Below are 24,074 nucleotides of genomic sequence, written 5' to 3'. Positions count from 1 at the left end.
AACTATCTCAAAACCCTCATACCCTTAACACTGTGAGTGGGGAGCACCGATCCTGGGTGGAGACCCACCCTGGAAGTACATTATTTTCCCTTGAAAGGCAACTTTATCAATGGCATTACACGCTCAGAGTACAGAAACTTTACCATTCACTTTGACCTGGATAAGAGTTAAGGGGGGGGATAGAAAAAGCCCCAAGTGAACCAAACTTCCTCCCATAAATCTCAATCCTACACCATCCCCCCCCCCTTTAAATTTAGAACTTTAAAAACATGAATAAGTGCACTGCATTTTTCCGGGGTGCACTCCCATCAAGATTAAAGAAGGGCTTATTCAGACAAACAGGATACAGGAGTAATGGTGCAGCTTCCAGGCAGGCTATAAATAACCGCAGCGCTTTCAAGAAACCCAGAGCCAGTGTGTGAGTTGCAGCTGAAACATGCAGTGTGGATTGTATTACAATGGTATCACCAAAATTCATTGTCAAAGGAGAAATTCGATTCTTACCAAGTTTTCTTGGTTCCTGGCTGCTATTTTCTGCTCCTCTTCTGCCCCATTTTTCATGTATTTGACCTCTTCCACTGGTTTGATCCTATACTCATCTGAGTGCCAAAAAAAGAAAACACATCTTATAATTTTTCCCACAATGATGGAAAAGTGTCAGTTAGAAAAGCCCAGTAGCGTAATTTGTTAGGCCCTTTCCCCTACGGCTGTTTTATATGTGGTTCATTCGGAACAATCTAGAAGAGGCTTAACCGGGGTCTTGGATCCGGTCCTTTTAGGAGGTACTCTTCTCTGTTGACTGGAGAAAGCTCAGCTAATGACAGTCTGACTGCTTGCTCCTTTCAGAGAGAGTAAGTGGTGAGTGGAAACAGGTTATTCTGTTTGGACTATTTGGAACCCACACATACCGAGACACCTCCCACAATGCCCCAAGAAGACTCGAGAGAATGTTCTTATTTTCCCCCAAGAAAATATTAGTCCAAAATGCCTATAGCAGCAATTTTCAGCAGTACATCTGGACCTTAATTTCTCTTTTGGAAAAACCTAAAGCATTGTTTAAAACAAAAGAATTGAGATGATGAACAAAATAGACTTAACAATTGGGAACAGAAATGTTCTTTCTATGATCCTTATATTAAATTTGAGCATGTGACATTATTTCATTTCTTTATTATTCATTTGATACGCTTCGGGGCTGGGGATGTAGTTTAGTGGTAGAGCACTTGCCTAGCATGTGTGAGGCCCTGGATTCAATCCATAGCACTACAAAAACCAAAACAAACAAACAAACAAACAAAAAACAAATAATAAACCCCACATACATGCTTTCATTTCATCTCTGTAAAGTCATATGTGTGAAAAGCTGCAGTATTTATCACATAGATCTATCACTTAAGGGTAGAAAGTAGAGAAGGGAATGGATGGGACCAAGACTTTGCTATAGCCAGAGAGGGGACACCAATCCCAGATCAATACCCATTACAGAACAAACTCAGGAAAGCCCACAGCTAATGAACTTCTCTAAACAGAGGGTTGGTGACAACGCTGATGACATATTCATCAGATTCCCGTCAACAGGAAATGACTGGAACATCCGAAGTTCAAAAATAGGTGTGACTTTGAGTCATCTTTAATCCAATTTGTGGGGGAAAATTCACACAAAGGAAGGCATTAGGAAATTTCATCACACACACACACACACTGACGACTGCATAGCATATGGTAAGGAGCAATGTCTAACTATGATAGACAGCTATCATAGAGCACTATCATGGATCGCTAAAGAGTTTGGGCTTTTGTTTAAAAAGTTGGAATGTATTTTCTTATTGCCTATGATTATTTGGCCACAACAACTTTATTCTTATAAAGTGCCTTGCGTTAGGATTTCTAATGCCAATTTCTAATGTAGTTTCAGGTTTTCTGATGTTACCCCTGAACACATTAGCCCTGAAGACATTTGTGAAGGCCACATTTCTTCAAGCAATTATGCTGGTTAAGTGTTTCCACAAATTATCATCGTTAAGAAGGTGATTCATTTGCATATGTCCACATAAGAACTCCATGTTCATGACTAAACCAATTGTTTTTTCTATCTGATCATTCAAGATAGGTACTGGTGCTGCTTCTTTCCAAAGAATTTGAGAAACTAGTGTGAGAATTCAGTAATAAGCCCTTCGAGAATTCCAAGTCCTAAATGCATTAGTGAGTTACCAATGGATTCTGATGCGCAATTACAACACGAAAGGATTTCACATTCCAACTTTGTATTCAGAAAACAGTGAAAGTCAATTAATAATCCCGATCTATTTAATTAAGGATTATTCACTCAGGAGTTGGAAAAACAACTGTTATTTTAAAAAGAAAAGACAGTGACAAATTATGGCTCTGATACAACTACACAGAAATAAAAATAATGGTTAAAAGAAAGTTACAACAGGCCTCCCAACTTCGTTTGGAGGGGTATTAATATTTGCAGGGGCATAATATTTGTAAGTCATGACTCAGTGAGATAATTATAAATATTTAACTGAACTGTGATTTTTAGTTGTTTCTAACAACTCTCTAATGACTTTAAAAATATAAATAACATGTTGTTACAGATGATACGTAAAACACATGTCATATTTGTATTTATGTCGAGTGTATACATATGTGTCTATATATAGAGATGTGTGTACTCACACATACACCACAATTCTAGTGGATTCTATTATTTTTGCCTATAAGACCCAAATCCTCAAATGGTAGGATTTTAGGACCTATGTGCTTCTGCATGTCCTCTCCCACGTGCCAAGACAAACTCAGTGCGGATGCACACTGAGTAGCTGGGCAGCATTCAGTCTTTATTTTCTTATCCCTCCAGGGAACACAACTGAATTGGAAGTAGCAAACTATTAATATTTTTCTAATATTTATCTCCGATGAAATGGAAAAAGCTCCTGGCGATGTGACTTTCAAAGTAGCATTCTTCCAAGCACAAGCTTTTGTTTTTTTTTTCCTTCTTTTTACCTCAAGACAGACTCTCCTCCAATTGAGAAAGAAGGGAGGTTGGAAGGTGTCCTTAACAATCCCAGCTGGCCAGCCCCATCAGTGTGAGGGGAACACAAAGAGAAAACAAACAGCCATCATGCCTGCTCACAGGACACCCTGCACAAAAACCCATCACCGCCTAAAACCAAAAAGACCCTGGGAGAAGCCGCAATTTGCACAAAGCAAATACTAAAATCTGTCAGATTTCTCAACGGCCGGCGGCGTGGAATGGCGATGTCCATCTGGAAAGAGACAACTCGTCAACAAAGTGTCACACATTGCCATGGAGATGCAGCTGTCAGGAACAGCCCTCCTCAGAAGCACTGGGGGTTATGACAGCCAGGCGATTGCTATGGAAATCCAGTTTCCTCTGGTTGGAGGCTCAGGGGAACTCTAGGCTCCCTTTATCAGAGCCCACACCAGGGACAATGAGGGCAGTGTTACCAGCCAGGGGGTCCTGGGAGCCTAACAGTGTGGGGACTTGAATCAGAGGGGGAGCGCAGGGTTCCTCAGGCTCCCTCACACCTGTTCGCCGCTGGATTTTCTTTTCTTCCTGTTGATCTTGTCAGGTGGCTTATTAAAATGCACATCAGGAGCAGTGGGTTGACTCCCGTCCCCTCCATGTAAACAGTCCCAGGCTGTGCTAGTCAAAATAGATCTGGGTCAAAAGCATGCAGTGCTGATATTTTTAGTATTCTACCCTGATATTAGAGCAGGGAGGGGCTGGGATTATTTGTCATTGATCAAAAGAAGACCACCGTAGAAAGGTGTCAAAGTAGATTGGAATTTTCACACACATCCAGCAGCTATCTCCTTCTACTTGATTCTTTTTAAAGTCAGTTCTGTTAACTTGGGAGCAGATGGTCCATCTGCAAAGCCAATGAGTTCTTGCAGCCTCCATTGATAGGCAACACACACAGAGGGCCCATCCCCTGGACCCACTAATGACACTATTTGGAAATGGGAATTTGACCAAGTCAAAGATCTGCTTGGAACTAAGAGAGTGGTGTTTTCTAACAATGAGTGCACCTGAAAGGAAACAAAAACTACAACATTTGCAGGGTCTGCACTCTGAAAAGCATTTCTGCACAGAAACTACATAAAAAGAGATGGTTTTCTGGATTTAAAGGAACTAGCAATGTCATGAGAAGACGATCACCCTGGACTAGGTCTTGGGAGGAAGTGGGCTTGGGACCCCGACAGGGAAAGAAGGAGAAAGGAAACATTTTCTCTTTACCTGGATGGAAGGTTGGGCCTAGGCCAATATTTTAAAGAGGCAAAGTATGTCTTTGAGGTCAAACAATCTCCTCTTCTACCAGAGTTCTAAACCTTTGTATGACTCTTCCTTAAGTTCCCATTGCATCCTGCAGCTTTCCTGGACCCTCCCCACACCTCTCTGGAGCAATCCATTAAGAAAAGTCTCCAAAGCCCTTTCTCAAATTCCTCTTTTCCCACACTGTTTTTTTTTTTTTCTTATTGGTACTAGGGGTTGAACTCAAGGGCACTGGACCACACCACTGAACCACACCCCCAGCCCTATTTTGCATATTATTTAGAGACAGGGTCTCACTGAGTTTCTCAGCGCCTTGAGGTTGCTGACGCTAGCTCTGAACTCTCGACCCTCCTGCCTCAACATCTGGAGCCACTGGGATTGCAGGCATGAGCCCCGCGTGGCTACCCAACACTGCTCTTTACGCCCAATTAAAAGATGATTCTTGTTGAATTGGCAATCTCTGAGTGGTGCCCTTCTAGGAATGCAACAAAAGGGAAAACACTGAAGTTGGGTATGTGCCCTGAGTGAGCCTGGATCCAGGGTCCACAGCTACTTTTTAGGGCCAGCCAGGCACACCCAGCCTTTAGCTAATTAATGTCCTGTCCTTCCTTCTTCCCTCACCCTCCCTTCCTTTCATTCTTCCCTTTCTGTCTTCCTTCCTCCTTCTCTCCCTTCCTCGGTCCAGGGCTTGGGAATGATGGAGCTGGGATCAGGTGGTGTGACTTCAAAGCTCGCATACTCAACCTCTCGATCACGCTTTTATACTGGTCTCTCTTAACATCCTAATCTCCAAAATGCATTTTTATACTCCTCATTATTTGTAGTAATATGTCAGTAATTAATATTTGTTTGACTGAAGAGAAGTTTAACAGCAGAGGCACTGAAGAGCAGAGAATAAATAGTTCAGGCTCTGATGGTATCTTCGTGTCCAGGCCTGCTTCCCCTCCAATAGATCCTCATCTGCAAAGCCTCTTTCAGTGTGGTCTAAGCACCAAAGATGGTCTGGGCTCCATGACAGTCAACGCCAGGGGCATGCAGGAGCCCAGGAAATGGGACCCAAGGAAAACCAACCCTCTCAGGGGACAGCTCCTTCTCTGGGAGCCATCTCCTGCTGAGAGCACACTCCTGAGCCCAGCAGATGAACCACATCCCACTGCCGCAGTTCACCAGGACAGATTCTAAATCTGGAACAAATTCATATACAAAGTAGACGCGCAGGTGAAGACCCTCATAAGACCCTTCCCAGTAATTACGGTCAGCAAACTTGTTGGAAATGAATGAGTCAGCTCCGACGTAATAATTAACACTGAGCAATTTCTAGGATAGTTCCAAACTGCCCATTTTTAAATGTTCTGAACATTTCTCAAGCAAAGCTTTGGCACCTTCAATATAAAATAACTCATATCTTTCCAGAGTTTCTTTCAAATCCAACTCATGAAGAAAAACTAATTTCAAAGTAAGATTGTTTGACACATTAAATTTTAATAACCTGGGCTGGGGTTTGTGGCTCTGAGGTAGAGCGCTCGCCTAGCACGTGTGAGGCACTGGGTTCGATCCTCAGCACCACATAAAAATAAATGAATGAAGTCATTGTGTTCATCTGCAACTAAAGGGAAACAATCTAAAAAAAAATTTTAATGATCTAAAAATATAAGTTGATCAAAAATAACAAGCAGAAAAATTATACTTTGAGACTTTGAATCTGTGGAGACTGGGCATGAAAGGTGCCTAGCCCTAATTTCTACTAGAGGAGGTACAGGGATGGGACATATTTACATTCAGGCCCCTTTCGGAGACCTCATAATATAAATGTTGATGTCACTCCTATGCCTTTGATGTCTTCCTTTATAGTAAAATCCTATGCTTCTTTACATTTAGACAGGAGATAAACAAAGCCAGGTACAAAGGCCTGGTGGTGTCACCTACTGTTGCTCCGGTGGGTGCTTGCTACAGCTAGAATGGTGGTGTCCCCTCCAAAGTCTGTGTGGAACTTAATTCCCGCTGTGATGATATCGAGAAGTGGGGTCTTTGGGAAATGGGATTGATGCCGTCATAAAATGGTGCTGTGGTTTGGGTCTAGAATGTTCCCTAAAAGCTCAGCTGTTGAAGACTTGGTCCCCAATACAGCAATACCCGGAGGTGGGGCTCTTGGAAAGTGATTGGATCCTAAGGGCTCTAACTCCATGGGTGGATTAATCCACTGAGAGCTGGATGGACTACTGGGAGGTGGCGGAAACTGTGGGCAGGTGGGACATGGTTAAAGGAAGCAGGTCACTGGGGGCAAGGCCTTGGGTTATACCTTGTCCCTGGCCCCTCTCTTTCTCTCTGCTTGAGCTCAGCAGCCTTCCTCCACCACACCCTTCCTCTAGGCTGCTCTGTCTTGCCCCAGGCCCAAAACAATGGAGCAGGCGATCCTGGGCTGGAATCTCTGAAACCAGGAGCCAAAATAAACTTTTCCTTCTTTAAGTTGTTTATATGAGGTATTTTGGTCACAGTGACCAAGGCTGACTAACAGATGCCTTGAGGAATGAGATTATCCCTTTTGTGCTTCCGTAGTCTGCCATCTAAGAACACAGTAGGAAGGTCTTCACCTCATGCCAAAAACCAGGCCTTGATCTTGGGCTTCCCAGCTTCCAAAATTCTGAGAAATAAATTTCTGTTGTCTATAAAGTACCCAGTCTGTGGCATTTTGTTATAGCAGCACAAAAGGACTAAGATGGTGGTATAAGACCAATTTCAGTGCTGCACCCTCACTAATAAAGGCCCTTATCCTTTTAAAAAACATACAATGAATTGAAAGGTAAAAAATAATATATATATATATATATATATATATATATATATATATTTTTTAGTTTGATGTGGCACTGGATACTTTCCCCATGTGCTGATCATTCATCTGGACTTCTTTGTGCATCTCTTCCTATTCTTTGCTCTTTATTTCTTAATGGAGTTGCAGCGTTTTTCTTATTGACTACTATGAGATCTCTGTAAATTACACCACTTTGTGGATACCCTTCTGGCCCAACCAAGTATGAACAAAAAACCTCTTGGTTTGATTCTGGGCAGGAAGATGAAGGGAAGGATCTATTTTCTGACCTTGAGTCAAGTGCGGGGCTAGCCCCGGCCATCCGTGCTGTGTTTCTCTCTTTCCTTACTTCAACAATATTTATGGAGCACCTACTACATGCCAGAGTCATTGCTCAGTCCAGGAGCTGTATCCAGGAAAAGGAAGCCGTCCTGTTCTGAAGGTGCTCACAGCCAGGGAGGGAAAGACATAAGAAAACCAGCAAGTAGAGTCGGGAGCGTCCACGGCCATGAGAAGCACACTAGTGGGGTGGTGGCTGTGGAGTGGGAAGGAGGGACCTCGCTCAGGTTAGGGAGAGTCTTGGAGGAGGTGACAAACTTTAGTTCCCCAGGAACGAGGAACGAGGGTGCTTGGGAAGGGGACTGGTGGACGGCTCAGCAAGGGGACAGAGTTCAAAGGTGGAGAGAGCGTGACAGATGGGGAAGTGTGAGCAACTCAGTGTGGAAGACGCGGGGAAGTCCAGGGGGTGCAGAGAGAGGTCAAGGACAGGGCCAACCAAAGAGCCAGGTGACAAGACTCAGCCAGAGCCCAAGTCCTGAGACCACTGGTATAGGCTAAGGCTCTGCCCTTGGTCCTTGACCATCTCCTCTGGACACACCCTGGCCAGCCTGGCCCAGGCCTGTGGACGGTGTGTTCTGTTCGCATTCTTAGGACCTTGTTCTTGCTTTTGAGAGGACAAGATGAGCAGTGCCCTCAGCTGCATAGAGGGTGACCTTAGGCCTCAGAGTTTCCACAGAAAGGACCCCAAATGACAAATCCTCTCACCACGGCACCTTTAATAATTAAGACTGGACCCGCAGGCCTCCTTCCCGAATCATTCAATCATCCCAGAGGCCAGACAAGATATTTCCTCCATTCATTTGGGGTTCATTATTCAGTGACCAAAGAACTATTAGCCAGTCATTAAGGGCCCCAGAACATTCATCTTCTGACAAACTCTGACAGAAGGCACGAGCAGATGCGAGCCAGCCTAGATTCCTTCAGGAAAGCGCACTCGGATCCAAGGTCCAGTGACAACTGCCAGTCACCAAGCAGAACGGGGGAGGGGGGCTGGGGAAGCAGGCTGTCCCCAAGGAGCCAGGGTGCCCTAGGTAACCACTGGGGATCAAGACCTGTCCAGGCATCATGCTGTCCCCTGTTTAGGCACCATCCTCCCCGGGGCTCCCATGAGGCAGCGTTCTAAGTCCCCACTACAGCTACAGGGAGAGTGGCCAGGTTAGGGGACAGACAGAGGCGGAGAGTGGGAACACAAGGTCAAGGGAGTAAGTCCACAAATGGGCCCACTGTGCTGACCCCCACATGCTTTCTTTTTCCAGAAGCAATTCACCTGCTGCCCTGCCTGGCCTCAGTGGACAGGATACTACGTCCCATTCCTCAGCCAACGACTTGCTCTCTGCAGAAGAAATGCAGACCCCAAATCATGTCAACCAGAGGAGCCCATGTTACCCCCCTGAAGGGGGAGACTTCTGTGACCCTTTTCACAGACCAGAGGCTGGAACTCAGGGAGATAAGGATAATTCCTCCTAACCATAAAAATCTATGAATTTAAGATTGAAGAATGTATGGGGAAGAAATCAATTAGAACCCGTCAGCCTGGGCCAAAGTGACTGAGAGTTGTCGTAGGTAGTGGGGACTTGAAAATCTGATGTCACCCTGCTGTCCGTCAAAAGTGTAGAGGTGCCCCTGGGCAGGACTCTCCAGAAACTTCTCTGAGATCCCCAATAAAACTGGAGTGTAAGAGAGGCACACTGTCCTTCTCCTCTTTGAGAGGACCTCTCCCTTGAGAGTGTCCCCATTCCCTTTTCCTGTCCCTTCAGTTGAAAAACTCATTCCTGTTACTCTGACTGACACGTCTGAAATCTTTCTGACTTGATAACAAGTTTGAAAGGGGGATCTTCCTGCTGCCTCGGCTTCCTAGACGGTCCGGTCCCCGCTCTCTAACAGCCAAGTGGCAGTGCTGGTCTGAGTCCCACCCCAGGCTCTTAACCACCACATCCGTCCTTGTTTAAAACCACAAAGCACAGAGAATGATTTCTTCAGGGCATGGTATAGGCATTAAATATGTAAATGGATTCAGAAAAGATCAGGGCAACTTTAAAAACCACGGAGACATGAATAAGAGCATCTAGCCTTCATGGATACCACCAGGAAGCCGTCATCTCCTCCCTGGTCAAATCTCTAGAGCCTTAACCAGGGGAAAAATGTCATTCCTGACCTACTTAAGCGAGGGACCCACATGCCATCTGAAGTCAGTACTGCAGACTGCCATTCTCTGGTGATCTGAACACTGCTGCACCTGATAGCAGAAAACTGAAGTGTTCCTCTTCAATATAGTAACTAGAACAATGTCTATGGAAAACCTTGCTATCTGAAAAGGTGATTTTGCTTGCTGGGCATGATGGCGCGCGCATGCCTGTAAAATTCCAGCAGCTCAGGAAGCTGAGGTAGGAGGATTGCAAGTTCAAAGCCAGCCTCAGCAAAAAAGCAAGGTGCTAAGCAACTCAGTGAGACCCTGTCTCTAAATGAAATATAAAATAGGGCTGGGAATGTGGCTCAGCGGTGGAGTGTTCCTGAGTTCAATCCCTGGCACCCTCCACCCCCCACCAAAAAAAAAAAAAAAAAAGATAAAACTTTTCAGATCAGGCATTTAAAACACACACACACACACACACACACACCACAGACTGAGCAACCCTTATCCAAAAATCCCATATCCAAAATTTTCAGAACACTAGCATTATGCCACAAGTGGAAAATTCTACACCATGGCATTTTGTTTCATGCACAAAGTGATTAAAAATATTGCATGAAGTTACCACATTACCTCAGGCTACGTGTACAAAGTGAATGTGAAACATAAATAAACTTCTCATCTAGGCTTGGGTCCCATCCCCAGCACATCTCAATATGCATTTACAAATATTCCAAAATCCAAAAGAATCCAAATTCTGAAACCTTTCTAACCCTTCTGCTCTGGAGCATTTCAGATAAAGGACACTATTCTTACGCAGCAGCATACAGTGCAAGCAGTGGTATTCTTTTTTAGGGCAAACTATACAGCAGTAATAGAAAATATGAGAAGATACTAGCACAGTTTCTCACATGCCCTCTTTTGTAGATAAAATTATACAACTCCGGCGTCATCAGGGGGCTCTGAAACATGAGTTCTTTTTCCAGGACTGGAAATAAATTTCTGCAGCTTCATCTGTCGTCAGTTCTTCACTGTCCCCCCCCCATCCCCCACCCCCACCCCCACCAGTGGTCATGAATCTACAGGATGGCTGATGAGGATTAAGAAATGATTGAACCATTTCAGAAGCTCCTGCTCACTCAAACATTCAACCATTTGGGTAAAGGTGTGTGTGAGTGTGTGTGTGTGTGTGAGTGTGTGTGTGTGTGTGTGTGTGTGTGTGTGTACACGCGCACGTGCTCGCCTGTGTTGGGGAAGAAGCCCATCTTAATGATCTCAATGCCCATCTGCCTTAATTCCTTTAATTGAGTTCTGACTTCAGTGAATTTCTGGTAAAGAAAAGATTAGCAGCACCCAGCATCCCAGGACCACATCCCCCAGCCACCTTGCAGAGGAGAGCTAGAGCCAGATGGGCCGGCAGGCTTTTGTGATGCAGATTGGAAGGGGTGAGGTGAGCTGAGAACCAGCAGCCAGGATTGTCACCGGAAGAGCTAATGAGGGGAAAAGAACCGAGCCTGCTGGAAGCAGGCGACCCTGAGCAGGCTGAGCTGCAGGGAGAGTTGGGGAGATTAGAGAGAAGAGAGGATGTTTGAGGTACAGTCAAAAGAAAGAGAAGCCGACAAGAAGTCACCAGAAAGGGAGAGAGGGAGAGATTCGCAGAAGGTAGATTTCAGAATGCTGAGCTGTGGCTCATGAATTGAGATGCCCCTTTGAGTTCTTGGAGATTATTCAGTAAAAAATTCAAATAGCTTTCCAAGGGGATCCAGGGTTTCCTCTAAGATGTCTCTGCAAGGAAGCTGGCTTCCAGGGTGGGGGGCGACTGTATCTGGGTTATGCAACTGTTAAGATTTCGGTGCAGCAATGTCATTACCGAGAGCAGGAAGAAAGGGATGGAGGCCTCTTCAGCTCAAGTAGTTCCCTGGCAGAAGCACTACCGTTGCATAGATGCAAACTGGAAAAACACACCTGGAATCTACTTTGTGGGAAAACAGTGCAGTTCCTCTCCTTGTGAAAAACACTCACGACCCGGTTTCACTGCAGACCTCCTGGCAGCGGGCGCGGGGGAGGGTGCGGGGCGCGCTCTGCTCAGCTCGCAGCTCTCGGACAAGCCCGTGCCTCTTCCCGCAAGAGCTTCGTTCGCATAAAGCAAGGGATCATTTCCAGTGGATGGGGCTCGCCAAGTTATTCTCCCCTCCCTGGTCGCTTCATGGTGAGCAGCGCGTGTCTCAGAGCACTCTGCTGCACCCCGGTGGGTTTGAGCGAGTCTATTTTCGTAACACATTCTGCTCAATTTGTTTGGAGAAGATGGTAGCGGCTCTGCATAGTTCTCTCTGGGCGAGAGGGAATGAGGATTCATTCAAGTAAATTCAGATCAAGCATGGAGTAGCAATTGCCAGCCAGGCCCCGTCCTGAGAGCCCTAGGACCTGAGCAGATGGAGAGAGAGGGGGTCCTTAGGAACCCTCGCCCACAGTCTACTTGTAAATTATTGAAAGCTACTGAAATGCAGATTAAGAAATCCTGGAAATTCTGAAACCTGAATTCTGCTTCCCCAAAAGAGATGTGTGTAACCAACAGAACTGTAATTTCTAAGATTTTGGATGATTTAAATCAGATATCTTCAAACTACAACAGAGTCTAAAAAGACCCCTACAGCAGAGCTTGGTGGAACACACCTGTGATCCCAGCTACTGGGGGAGGTCGAGGCAGGAGGATCATAAATTGGAGTCAGCCTCAGCAATTCAGTGAGATCCTGTCTCAAAACAAAAAATAAAAAGGGCTGGGGGGGGGTAGCTCAGTGGTGTAGCACTCTTGGGTTCAATCCTCAGTACTACAAAAGGAAAAAATTTAAAAAGAAATAAAAAATAACAAAATAAAAGGGCAACATAAATCTATACAAACAGACAATGGGAGAGATTGGAAGTTGGCACATCTTCTTCACTGCCTTCTCACAAGAGGAGATTTATCTTTCTGAGATGCTACTTGCACCCCAAAGCCTGAGTTAGGTAAAATCCCAGAGTTCAGAGATTTTCAATTATAATGCAGAAACCTGGACATAAAGTTTCTCTTGCTTGGTTTACATCTGAATCTGCACTGAAGGAGTAAAAAGAGCTCCTTCCCCCTAGGAAACCAGTGGGTAAACAAGGCTCCCCACCACCCTGCAGGATCGGACAGAGCACTCTGGGGGTCTCAGCAGCACATACTCAGTGAGATGTCTTCCAGACGAGAAGGGGAAGACTTGCAGGCTCAGTGCCTTTTAAACCCCCACCAACCACATGCACCTGTTTCCAGAAACAGTAAATATGGCCACTGGAGGCAACTGTCCCCTACAGAGCATGGTCAGTTGTCCACTCCTCCTTTTAGCCTTGAATCTTCCCTTTGGAAGGACTTCACCATCTCTCTCTCTTTTGGTACTCTCTCTTTTGAACCCACGTGCTGCTTTATCACTGAGTTACATCCCCAGTCTTTTTAACTTTTTATTTTTAAATTTTGAGACAGGTTCTTGCAAGTTGCTGAGGCTGATCTTGGATTTGTGATCCTCCTGTCTTGGCCTCCCAAATCTCGGGGATTATAGGCATATGCCATCACACCTGGCTTAGTATCCACTAACCAGAGAGGGTGATGTTTCTTTGGGGATGTTCTATGGGTGGGCCTGGTCTTGACCCACCAATCCCTTTGTTAGCTGCTCCCTTTTCTACCTATTCCATTTGACCACTTGACTATTTTCACAATTTTATCTTCATTTATCATTTATCACTTTCCTCTTCTCTTCTTCTGACTATCTGGGAAGGCAAATCAAACAATCAAACCTTCAAAGTCCAATTTTCTACAAAAAAAAAAAAAAATGAGTTCATCTGACAAGAAGCTTATGCATTTACCATACCTCACTAAAGGGGATTTTTTTCCCCACTTCTATAACGTTCTGCTGGGTATAAAAGAGCATCCTTTGCTAAGCACCCTGAAGACTACATGCTACTCTAAGAAGAATGTGGTAGCGGGGGAACTGTGCTGGACTCACTTCTTTCCTTAAATGGTACCAGTGCAACCTGGAAAAGACAAGGCAGTCACAGTGAATCCTCGGGGCTTGGTTTGCCTCCACAGAAGGCTATGCCTTTTTTAGACGTGGGTCTCTCCTGTTGTCGGAGGCTGGGGAGATGGGTCTGAAGTGAAGAGGACAGGAAACAGGGACCAAGGGTCAGAGTGGGTCCTCGAAGGTAGAAACTGGAGCCCAGAGTGCCATGAGGAACCAGAGTGCAGAAATGAGAGGCTCCCACATCCAGGAAGGAAGAGCCTACCACAGGAAGGGAGGTGAGACCAGGAGTGGGCCTCTACAGACACCTGGGCCTCAACCAACACCCCAACACTGAGCAAACAAGGCCAGTCTGAAAGTCCCTTTTCATACTCAGGGTTGAATGAAAGGAAACGTAGTGATTTCTGTGAGATAAGATGAAGAGCTGGATAGCCTCTTGCCCCAGGAGGTTCTGGAGACCAGGAGCCACCTGCACCTGGGCCAGCCCTGGGCCCATGCACAGCGGGGCTCTCTGATGAGAGCATCAGTATCAGTACCTCTCTGGATGTCCCAGCTAGCATCAGATGACCCCTCAGGTAGGTAAAAGAACAAGTCAGAAAATGGAAATGCAGAATTTGGACCCTGTCAGCCCTGTGGCCCACCTTGAGCAAGACTTTGCTTTTACATCCTGTGGTGCAAACCTCAGTACGTGGTTGCCTCTGAACATAAAACCAAGGAGGAGCTTTGTACAAACTCCCACCCACCTCTCCCACCCCTAGCTGAGAAAGCCATGCGTAAGATGTGCTCTCAAACTTAACCATTCTCCAAATAAATTCCAGCTCTGACCCAGGTTCACCACCTCCACCAGTTCTCCCAGTCCAGACCCCTCTTGGCTCGCGGGGACCACAGGACCAGCCTCTAACTGGTCACCAGCTTCACTCCTGCTGCCCACAGTTTATTCCCTACACAGTAACCAGAGTAAACCTTTACAATTTTATGTTTTATTTCTGAGTGACACATAATTATACATATTCATTGGACACTCTGCGATGTTTGGGTACGGGTGTACACGGTGTAATGATCGAATCAGGGTAGTTAGCATTTCTGCCACTTTAAACACTTCAGTTCTCTGTGGCGAGAACATTCAAAATCGCTGTGATTTTGAAACCTGCAGGGCCTTATTGTTAGCTGCAGTCACCCTGCTGAGCAGCAGAACACCAGATCTTAGTCCTCCTGTGTGGCTGTAACACTGCACCTGTTGACAGATCCCTCCCCATCCCCAGTGAGCCTTTAAATTCAGAGTCAAGACAGGGTACCTCCTCTCCAAACCCTCCTAGAATAGAATCCAGAGTCCTCCAGAGCCCTGGCTGCCTCTCTGTGTTTATCACCAGAGAAACTCTCCAGGCACAAGAGCCTCCAACGTCCACCTTCCTCCTTGGAACCCCCAGCTGGCTCCGGCCTGCAACACTCTGTTCCCAGGTGCTCTTGGGGCTGGCTGCTTCCTCCAGGACCTGTGAAAAGCCAACGCTTCCCATGTGCCTTTTCTGAGAGATCAATCTAAAATAGCCATCCTGTCACCAGCTGTCCCCTTTCCATTATCCTCCATGTCCTTCTCTCTGCCTGGCCACACGGTCTGACCCTCTGGCTATTGGCCAGCTCACCCCCAGGATGTAAGTGAAATGAGGACCATCATGGTCTTATGACAAGTCCCATCCCTAATAAAAGCCAGTTTATCGTATTGGCTCAATATTTCTTGAATAAATAACTGTGATTTTCAGACCTCTCTCAGAGTAAAAGCACAGTGTTTTTCGTTGGAAAACTCTGCTATTGAACAGCTGCATCTGGGGAAACAGGGCAAGGAACAAAAAGAGGAAAGCCACCCTCAACACTTGAGACCTTCAGCATCTGTAAATCAAGAGATGCTTCTCGAGTGAAAGAAGGCAGTGAGAACTGAAAGATATTAATAAAGGGAATTATGCTACACGGACGACTCAGTCAATGCAAAAACGCTTAGTGTAACATTAAAAATGAAATCCCACTGTACATGTTACTCAACAATTTCTTCTGTGGTTACAGATCAAAATCAACAGTGACATTTACACAGTGAGGCATGGATATCTGTAGCTGGAAGGAAATTCAAAGGCAACGCAGCCCATCTAGAATGCGGTTTTCAAAATGGAAATGAAACACTGTCTAAATAGAGATTTGTACCTGTGTGGCTTTATTTCACGACTTGAAGAAATTCTTTAGTTTTGGAGGTGTGCTGTTTTAACATTTCACCCCTCATCTTTTGCCTTCAATTCTTAATAGGTATGCACATGAGCTTCTGAAAATATACTCTAAATAAAAATGTAAATATCCATGTATATCATAACTCAAACATGAACTATCACTAGTAAGGAAGAAGATTAGAAACTGCATTCCCTAGTCTCTCTCTACTGGCCCCTTCCCCAGCTATGGCCCTTCTTTCTAAATGTTATGCAACTTTTTAAAAACTATTGGACTCTTTGTATGTATAGTTTAAATATTCCTTATTAGTTATATATTACCATACACACATATATATACATATATATATATATTACATACATGTATATAGTTTTAAAAATATACATACGGTCATGAAACTATTATCATTTTAATATCCTTTATTATCTTTATTTAGAATTTGGCTTTCTGTGAGTTTAGGGGGTTTTGTCTGTTTTTATTATTTTTTGTACTGGGAATTGAACCCGGGGGTGCTCTACCACTGGGCTGCAGCACGAGCCCTCTGTATTTTTCTTTTGAGACAGAACTGCTGGGCCTGGCCTTGAACTTGTGATCCTCTTGCCTTGGTCTCCTGAGTCACTGGATTACAGGAATGTGCCACCACTCCTAGCGAAGCTCAGAAACTTCTGAAGCCACGGAAGACACTGATGATACTTCTTTGTAGTTCTTACAAGGAATCAATTGTATTAACAAGAAACCAACAGCTCCGTGGACTTTGCGCCACAAAGCTATTTACAGCTGACAACTACCAGCAACGTCATCTTTCTAAAAATAATCCTCATGACATTATCATATCTATGTCTTTTTAAGGGCCCCATGGCTGGGGAGAAACAGACCACACAGAGGTGTGAACTGTCCAGCGTCTGGGACACAGGTGAAGTGAAGCCTTTCTTGAATGTCAGCACTTAACATTTCAGCAGAGATCACTCACTTGAACCTTCACTCCCAAAGAGAAGCAGAAGATTCCGCCCTTCACCAGCAGCTTAGTTCCTCCTTGGCGGAATCCAAACACAACCCAGATCGATAGCTGCTAAGTCAAGGGCTTCAGGCTCACCAGGCTGACCATCTGATTTTTATTTTATTTTATTTTATTTGTTTGTTTTGCAGTTGTGGGGATTGAACCCAGGGCCTCCCACATTCTAGACAAGCACTCTACTGCTGAGCTCCACCTCCAGTACTTTTTATTTTATTTTGAGGCAAGGTCTTGCTAAATTAGCTGAGGCTGGCCTCCAAGTTGTGATCCTCTTGCCTCTGCCTCTCAAGTAGCTGGGATTACAGGTGTGTGCCATGGCACCCGGCTTGTTCTCAGATCTTATGCAACCTGTTGGGTACAGGATTGAAAACCGGTAAAGTAAAACAAAACTGCTTAACCAATGTATGGGGTAAGCCAAAGTTAGAACCCTGAAGTTCACTGTCATTCAGTGATTTCTGGCACTGAGGGTGGCCTTGGGAGGCACAGACCAAAGAAACTTTGCTATCAGTAATGGTTCATTAGTTCCAAAAACAAGGGCATGTATTATGGGCAATAAGCAAATAAAAATGCAGAACAGAGTTTTTTTCCTTAATAAATGGGGGTCTCAACTACACTGTTGTTCTTATAACTACACAGGCAATGACCTTATGCCAAGAGAGGACTTGCATATAAAGTTGCAAGTCATAGAGATTTAGGGTCTCAACTGACAGGTTCCTCATTTGTAAGACTGTAACTTACTTTGTAAAATGTAATGAAGATTTAATGAATTAATAAATAATAAAACACTTAAAATAGTGCTTGGCACATAAAAAGTATTAAACAAACAAACAACGGTTTGGAAACTTCTCTATGTCATTTTCTCATAAATAACACATTTTCATCTTCGCAGAAGTAAAATTCACCACAGTAATTTTTTTTTTTTAAAAGTTTGCAATTCCTCAAAACACTATCCTTTAGAAAAGGAGATTTGGAATATCTTGGAAGTGCAGAAGCAGCACAAAGGCTCACTGTGAGGGGCACCCGGAGAGAGAATCCTTACTGACCTTTCCTGGTCAGCACACACGTATCCACTGAATACACATTCTCATTTAATAAATGGAATCATTCTATGTATCTTTCATAACCAGTTTTTCCATTTAACATTAAAGCCTTTAGCATTAAAATATTATTCGCATTTTAATGCAATGAAACAAATAAAAATCCTTAATAAAATAAATAAATAAATAAAACATCAACTCCAATAACGTCTATGTGTGGTCTTCTTATCCCTAAGTCTCGAGAGTCTGGGATGAGTTATCCATTGTACATGTGGGTACATTAGTTATGGAATGCGCACAGGCGTTCCTCTGGTCCAAGGAACCCCAGAGCCAAACATGCCCATGAGCCTCTGAATCAGAAGTGCCCCGGACCTCCCTCGAGCTCAAGCTCCCCAGGCTGCAGCTGCAAGAGCTGGCTCAGGAGGGAGGTGACATCATGAGGGCATGTTTTCAACGTTGAACACGGCTGATGACAGGGTGTGCTCTTTCTTTAGATCCCCAAAGGTCCCTGTCATCTGATGATTCATGGCAAGAAGTTGGCACTGAGGGGTGTGGGCCAGAGGCATGAAGTTATCAGTGCCCACAGTCAGGCCAGTGCCCAGAAACCCCATACAGAACAAGCTCAACCAGTCAGCACGTCATGATGCAACAACCTGGCGGAGAAGGAAGGATGGGCGACCTCAGGGTTTGTTCTTCCATCAAATAAAAAGGACTAGGCATACAGCTCAATGGCAAAGTGTCCCTGGGTTCCGTTCCCAGTACTGCCAAGGGAGGAAGAAATGCATACGATGTTCACTGAGGTTTAGAAAGGAGGCAAGGCCAAGATCCCCAGCAGATATGCACACCATGGCCTGTGGACCCTGAGGCAGGCCACTTCCTCCTCACAGCCTCCCCTCACCCTAGAACGTGCATGGCCCAGTAAATACCAGCTGTCATTACGACCAGGACCTGTCCAATAGTTATTGAGCAACTATGTGCTGGGCACTGGTTTAGGCACCAGGGATGTGTAATTAAATTATGTACATTGTCTTCAAGGAGCTCACACTCAGTGGTCACAAAACAATGGTGCTTAACTGAATAGTAGCTAGCTCTTTCTCCAAGCAGGGAATGTCTTTCTTTCTCATAACCTCTCCCTATTCCCGAAGCAGGCCTACGCTGACTTCCTCAGCTCAGCTGCTGTAATAAAACACTAAGCCACGACTCCTTCTGGCTTACAAACAACACAAGTCCATTTCTCAAGGTTCTGGAGGCTGGAAGTCCAAGGTCAACGGGCGTGGCAAGTTCATGTCTGGTGAGAGCTGCACCAGCCCTATTCATGAGGGCTCCCTCTGGTGACCCAGTCACCTCCTAATACCATCACACTGGGGAGTTAGGATTTCAACATATGATTTTGCCGGGGGGCAGGGGTGGGTACCAGGATTAAACCAAGGGAAGTGCTTAACCACTGAGCCATATCTCCAAGCCCTAATTTGTATTTCATTTAGAGACAGGGTCTCACTGACTTGCTTAGCGCCTTACCATTGCTAAGGCTGGCTTTGAACTTGCAATCCTCCTGCCTCAATCTCCCAAGCCACTGAGATTACAGGCATGCGCCACTGTGCCTGGCTCAACATATGAATTTTGCGTGGTATAATCAGACCCTAGCACCACCACCCCGGTAAACGTTCTATGGGAACCGAAGCCCAGTATAGCACTTTGGTACAGTTTCCTAGTCTCAATTTCCGGTGCATAAATGTCTTCTCTTTTAAAACTCAGTAAACTCTCTGAGGACGGGACACCTGGTTTTGTTTCTTTTGTGTCCCCCACCTTCAAGCACGCAGCATCTGTTCATAAACAGGCATTCCAAGGGAACCTTTCCAACCTTCCGATCAACAGCCCCTGACGGAGGACCACTTCACGGCGCGAGGCAATTTTCCTCCCGGTTAAGAGCGCTGTTATCAGAAACCAACTGTGATGACAATTTGCGATCATACACTTCCAAACCAAAAACACAGTTCGCAGCTGAGGAACGCTGGGGGAAGTGGGTGGGTGGATGGTGGTCCTTCCTCCAGCTCTCCCATGGGGACAGAGAGGCCATGGACCCCTCCCCCACGGGGTCCCACCTACCCTCTAAAAAAGAGAGCCAAGTCTCTGAGAGCTCTCCTGCAGCAAGAGCCTACCTGCCTCTCTTGGAAGTGACCAGCATCTTGGTTTGGTGTTTCTCGTTCCACCACATGTGACATATGATGCATAGGGCCACAAATGACTACTTTGGGGAGAACACCAACGCACAGTAGGAGTCACGTCTAATCCCACAGGGGAAGACTACCACATCGTCACACCCTGTCTCGGGTGGGTGGGTGGTTAGGTCATGATTTAATAATACAGCGTCCGCACACATGCAGGGCTGGGTTGGGGAATCATTACTTCAGGGTCCATAATTATCTGACCACTGACGGAATGGGCATCAAATCTACACTCCAGAGTTTCCCAAATGTGGAACCAACCTCCACATCCCTAACACGATTCTTGTACTGTCTCTAGGACCCCTTTTTAGTTTTTGGAGGGGGGAAGTCAGTGTAAAATTCCCCAATCTTTAAGCTCAGTGTGAGCTGTTTCCAGCTGGTTTGGTCAAGGTTCTCAGACTTCCCTGTGACATACTTTACAGGCACAAGCATGGTGGACCTCTGAGCCTTTGTTCTCACAGCCCCTCAGCCTCAAACTCCAGCCCCACCTCCATTCCTTTGTTATTCATCTTTTAAGACTCAGCGGAGACTTTCATCATCCTCTTTGTGGGTCCTGTGTCCCTGGGATAAGAGACCCTTCTGCATTATCGCCACATGATACTGACACTTTGTGTTGAGATGCCCATCTGTCGCCCCTTTATCAGTTCCTTAAAGGCAGAGACCAGATTTACCCATCACTGTAGCCTGATGCCTGGCACGATGCCTACGGCAGACGAGCCAGTTAGCAAGTGTTTCAGAGTCCGAAGTGAAATGCTAGGATTTAAATGAAACCCACAAGACCCAGTGATCAGACCCCATCTGTTTACCTGGGCAAACCTGTCCATCAGTGGAATCCCTGCTGCCTGGGGCTGTTTCCAGTGATAGCACTTTTTCATCTGGGAGGGATTACACATTGCCCTGAAAACACAACCGAAGCAGCCCCTTGGAAGATGGAAACATCCAAATATATAGTTGCACACAATGATAAATGTGAACTGTGAGAGATTCAAGTCATACCGAAATATACAAAGAAGAAAAGAAGAATCACCTGAAACTCCACAACAGAGAAACTGCCACAGTTGAAGTTCTGGTGGATGGACAGCCTTTCAAGCTTTTCTTTTATGCACAGACACAGAATTTTGCATACATTTTTTAAAAAGAAAATGTGCAAGCAAGATATGTTGTGGAAAGGTCCTCTTTTCACTTATTTAATAATAAGTTGCATTCTTTTTTTTCCATAGCGATAAATACAGAGGACCTAATCTTGAATGGTTCTATTTCCTCTCAACAGAGGAAAAGACCCCTGAACACACAGGGTTGAAGCACATATAGGTTATCTCATTAGCTCCTGGTAATAATCCCTAACAGTGGCACTACTGGAACAAAAGACAATGCTCATTTAAATGTGTGATATATACGTTACTATTCTGTGCCCCAGAAATTTTGTTCTGGTTTGACATTTCCCCATTGTGACACAAGACAGATGCTCAGTCCTGCCCAATTAGAAGAGGCTAACAAAATGTTTGTTTTGCTTTGTTTCTGTTTGGGGGGATGTGGTGTGGTTTACTATACGATTTGAGAAGCTGAGAATTTTTTCCATGGGTTTATTGGCCTTTTTATATTCTTCCTTTTTTCGAAGTTGCTTGGTCACAGATTTTTGTCCATATTCCAATCTGATTGTTCTTTCCTTACAGTATTGTGAAGGGCCTTTTAAAATATTTATTTTATTTAAATATTTATTTTAGGGGCTGGGGATGTGGCTCAAGCGGTAGTGTGCTCGCCTGGCATGCGTGCGGCCCGGGTTCAATCCTCAGCACCACATACCAACAAAGATGTTGTGTCCGCCGAGAACTAGAAAATAAATATTAAAAATTCTCTCTCTCTCTCTCTCTCTCTCTCACACACACACACACTCTCTCTCTCTTTAAAAAAGTTAATTAATTAATTAATTAATTAATTAATATTTATTTTATTTGTTCTGCAAATATTATTCTCAGTTTGACCTCTGTCTTTTAACCTAGTTTATGGAGGTTTGTTTTTTGCCATGCAGAGATTCAAGACTTTTATGTAGCCAAATTTAACAAATCTTTTTCTATTTCTATTGGATTCTGCATCATTATGAAGAAAACATTTTGTAACCTAAAAAGCATTTACCTGTATTTTTAAAATTTGTTTTTTTAGTTTTAGTTGGATACAATACCTTTATTTTATTTATTTATTTTTATGCGGTACTGAGGATAGGAGTCTCACATATAATAAGTGAGTGCACTACTGCTGAGCTATAACCCCAGTCCCATTACCTGTATTTTTAAAGTACTTTCACAATTTCACATTTTCCAGTTAAAACAATTCTAACATGATGGACTAAATGGAGAAATTCAACTATAATAACATGAATAACCAAATATGTTTATTTTTTCTTTTTAAATTAATCAATCAATTTATTTATTTATTTCAGGCATAGGGGATTGCACCCAGAGGCACCCTACCTCTTTTACTTTTTATTTTAGGACAGGGTCTCACTAAGTTGTTCCAGACCTCACTAAATTGCTGATGCTGGCTTTGAACTTGTGATCCTCCTGCCTCAGCCTCCTGAGGCAGTGCACCAAATATTTTTAAAGAATAAAATGTGAGTTGAAATAGTACCTAATTTGTCTTTTATTTTAGTTGGTTACAGATGCATTTTTCCAATTATAATCACAGGGGTATCATCTGTTCCGTCCTGGCCTCTTTATGGTGTTTTAAAAGAAATAAATGTCCTTACTTCTACAAACATCCTCACTCTGCCTCCTGACACACACAAATATAGAAAAATGCTGGGTTATATCCCCCTACTCTTTTGTACTGACTTAAAAATAAAGTTTGTTCATCTTTAATTAAATCCACGTTTCCACAGAAATATGGATAATGTTATATCCATGACTATGTGATATATCTTAAATCATATTCTTTGTTCTTTTGGTTGAAAGACACATACTTTTTTTTTTAAAAAAGTGAGAGAGAGAGTGAGAAAGAGGGAGAGAGAGAGAGAGAACTTTAATATTTATTTTTCAGTATTTGGCAGACACAGCATCTTTGTCTGTATGTGGTGCTGAGGATCGAACCCGGGCCGCACGCATGCCAGGCGAGTGCGCTACCACTTGAGCCACATCCCCGGCCCGAAAGACACATACTTTACACAGAACAAAATCCAGTCTAGGTCAAAGAAAGAGCCACCCATCGAAACACAAATCTCTTAAAATCCAAAATAAAGAGATGGTGTGATTGTGTGATACCTGGCAAATTCTTTTAAGTTTGGAGAATTACCTATCTGCCAGAAACACATGAAGCACTTCCCCAAGTTTGATCAGGGAAGACCCACCAACCACTTTCGGAAGCTGCGAGGAGATAGATCAGAGGCCTGTCCTCAGGCCTCAAGGGTGATGGCAATAATAGTAAATGGCCTCCCTGGGTGCTTCTCATCCGCTGCCAAGTTGCATTCTAAGGCTTGACGAGATAATGAGAGTTTCACAACAGTCCTACAGTTCCCACAGTCTACAGACGGGGGAAACTGAGGCAGGGAGAGGCTCAGTAATTTGCCAAGACTACATGTTAGTGAGTAGCTTGGCCAGGATTTGAAACCAATCTGCCAGATTCCAGAACTGTGCGCTTACCACGACACTCTGTTTCAGGTCGATCATAGCCTTAATTACCAGAAGAGAGTCTCCAGACACCCTTATTTAAAAGCTGAGGCTGAGCTCAAGCAGCTAGTTAACAATTACTTCCCAAAGAGTCCTGAGCAAAGACTGGTTCAGATATGGCACCTATAGGGCTCTTGCTCCTAAGGGGTTATCTTCCTTAGGCATGAACCACCAGCCTCAATTCTAGCCGCAATTTTACTTTTTTAATTGAATTGGGATGCTTCTTAGCTTCAGTTTCCTCTTCTACCAAGTGGGGAAAATATTGATAATAACTGCATATGTAACTGTGGTGGTTTTGATTTTTTTTTGTTTTTATGGCACTG

General features: G+C 44.4%; 1 protein-coding gene across 1 annotated transcript in view; it reads right to left on the bottom strand.

Annotated features, from left to right (window-relative positions):
- The window catches only part of C10H1orf21 (chromosome 10 C1orf21 homolog), a 206,801-nt gene that overhangs the window by 92,787 nt on the left and 89,940 nt on the right, over positions 1 to 24,074 (bottom strand). Inside the window, exon 3 of the mRNA XM_005319698.4 lies at positions 505 to 599. Coding sequence (XP_005319755.1) covers positions 505 to 599 — 95 coding nt within the window. The remainder of the gene's footprint in view (positions 1 to 504; positions 600 to 24,074) is intronic.

This window comes from Ictidomys tridecemlineatus, chromosome 10, assembly GCF_052094955.1.
Source record: "Ictidomys tridecemlineatus isolate mIctTri1 chromosome 10, mIctTri1.hap1, whole genome shotgun sequence".
Classification (NCBI taxonomy): Eukaryota; Metazoa; Chordata; class Mammalia; order Rodentia; family Sciuridae; genus Ictidomys; species Ictidomys tridecemlineatus.
This window is presented reverse-complemented; position numbering and strand designations above follow the sequence as displayed.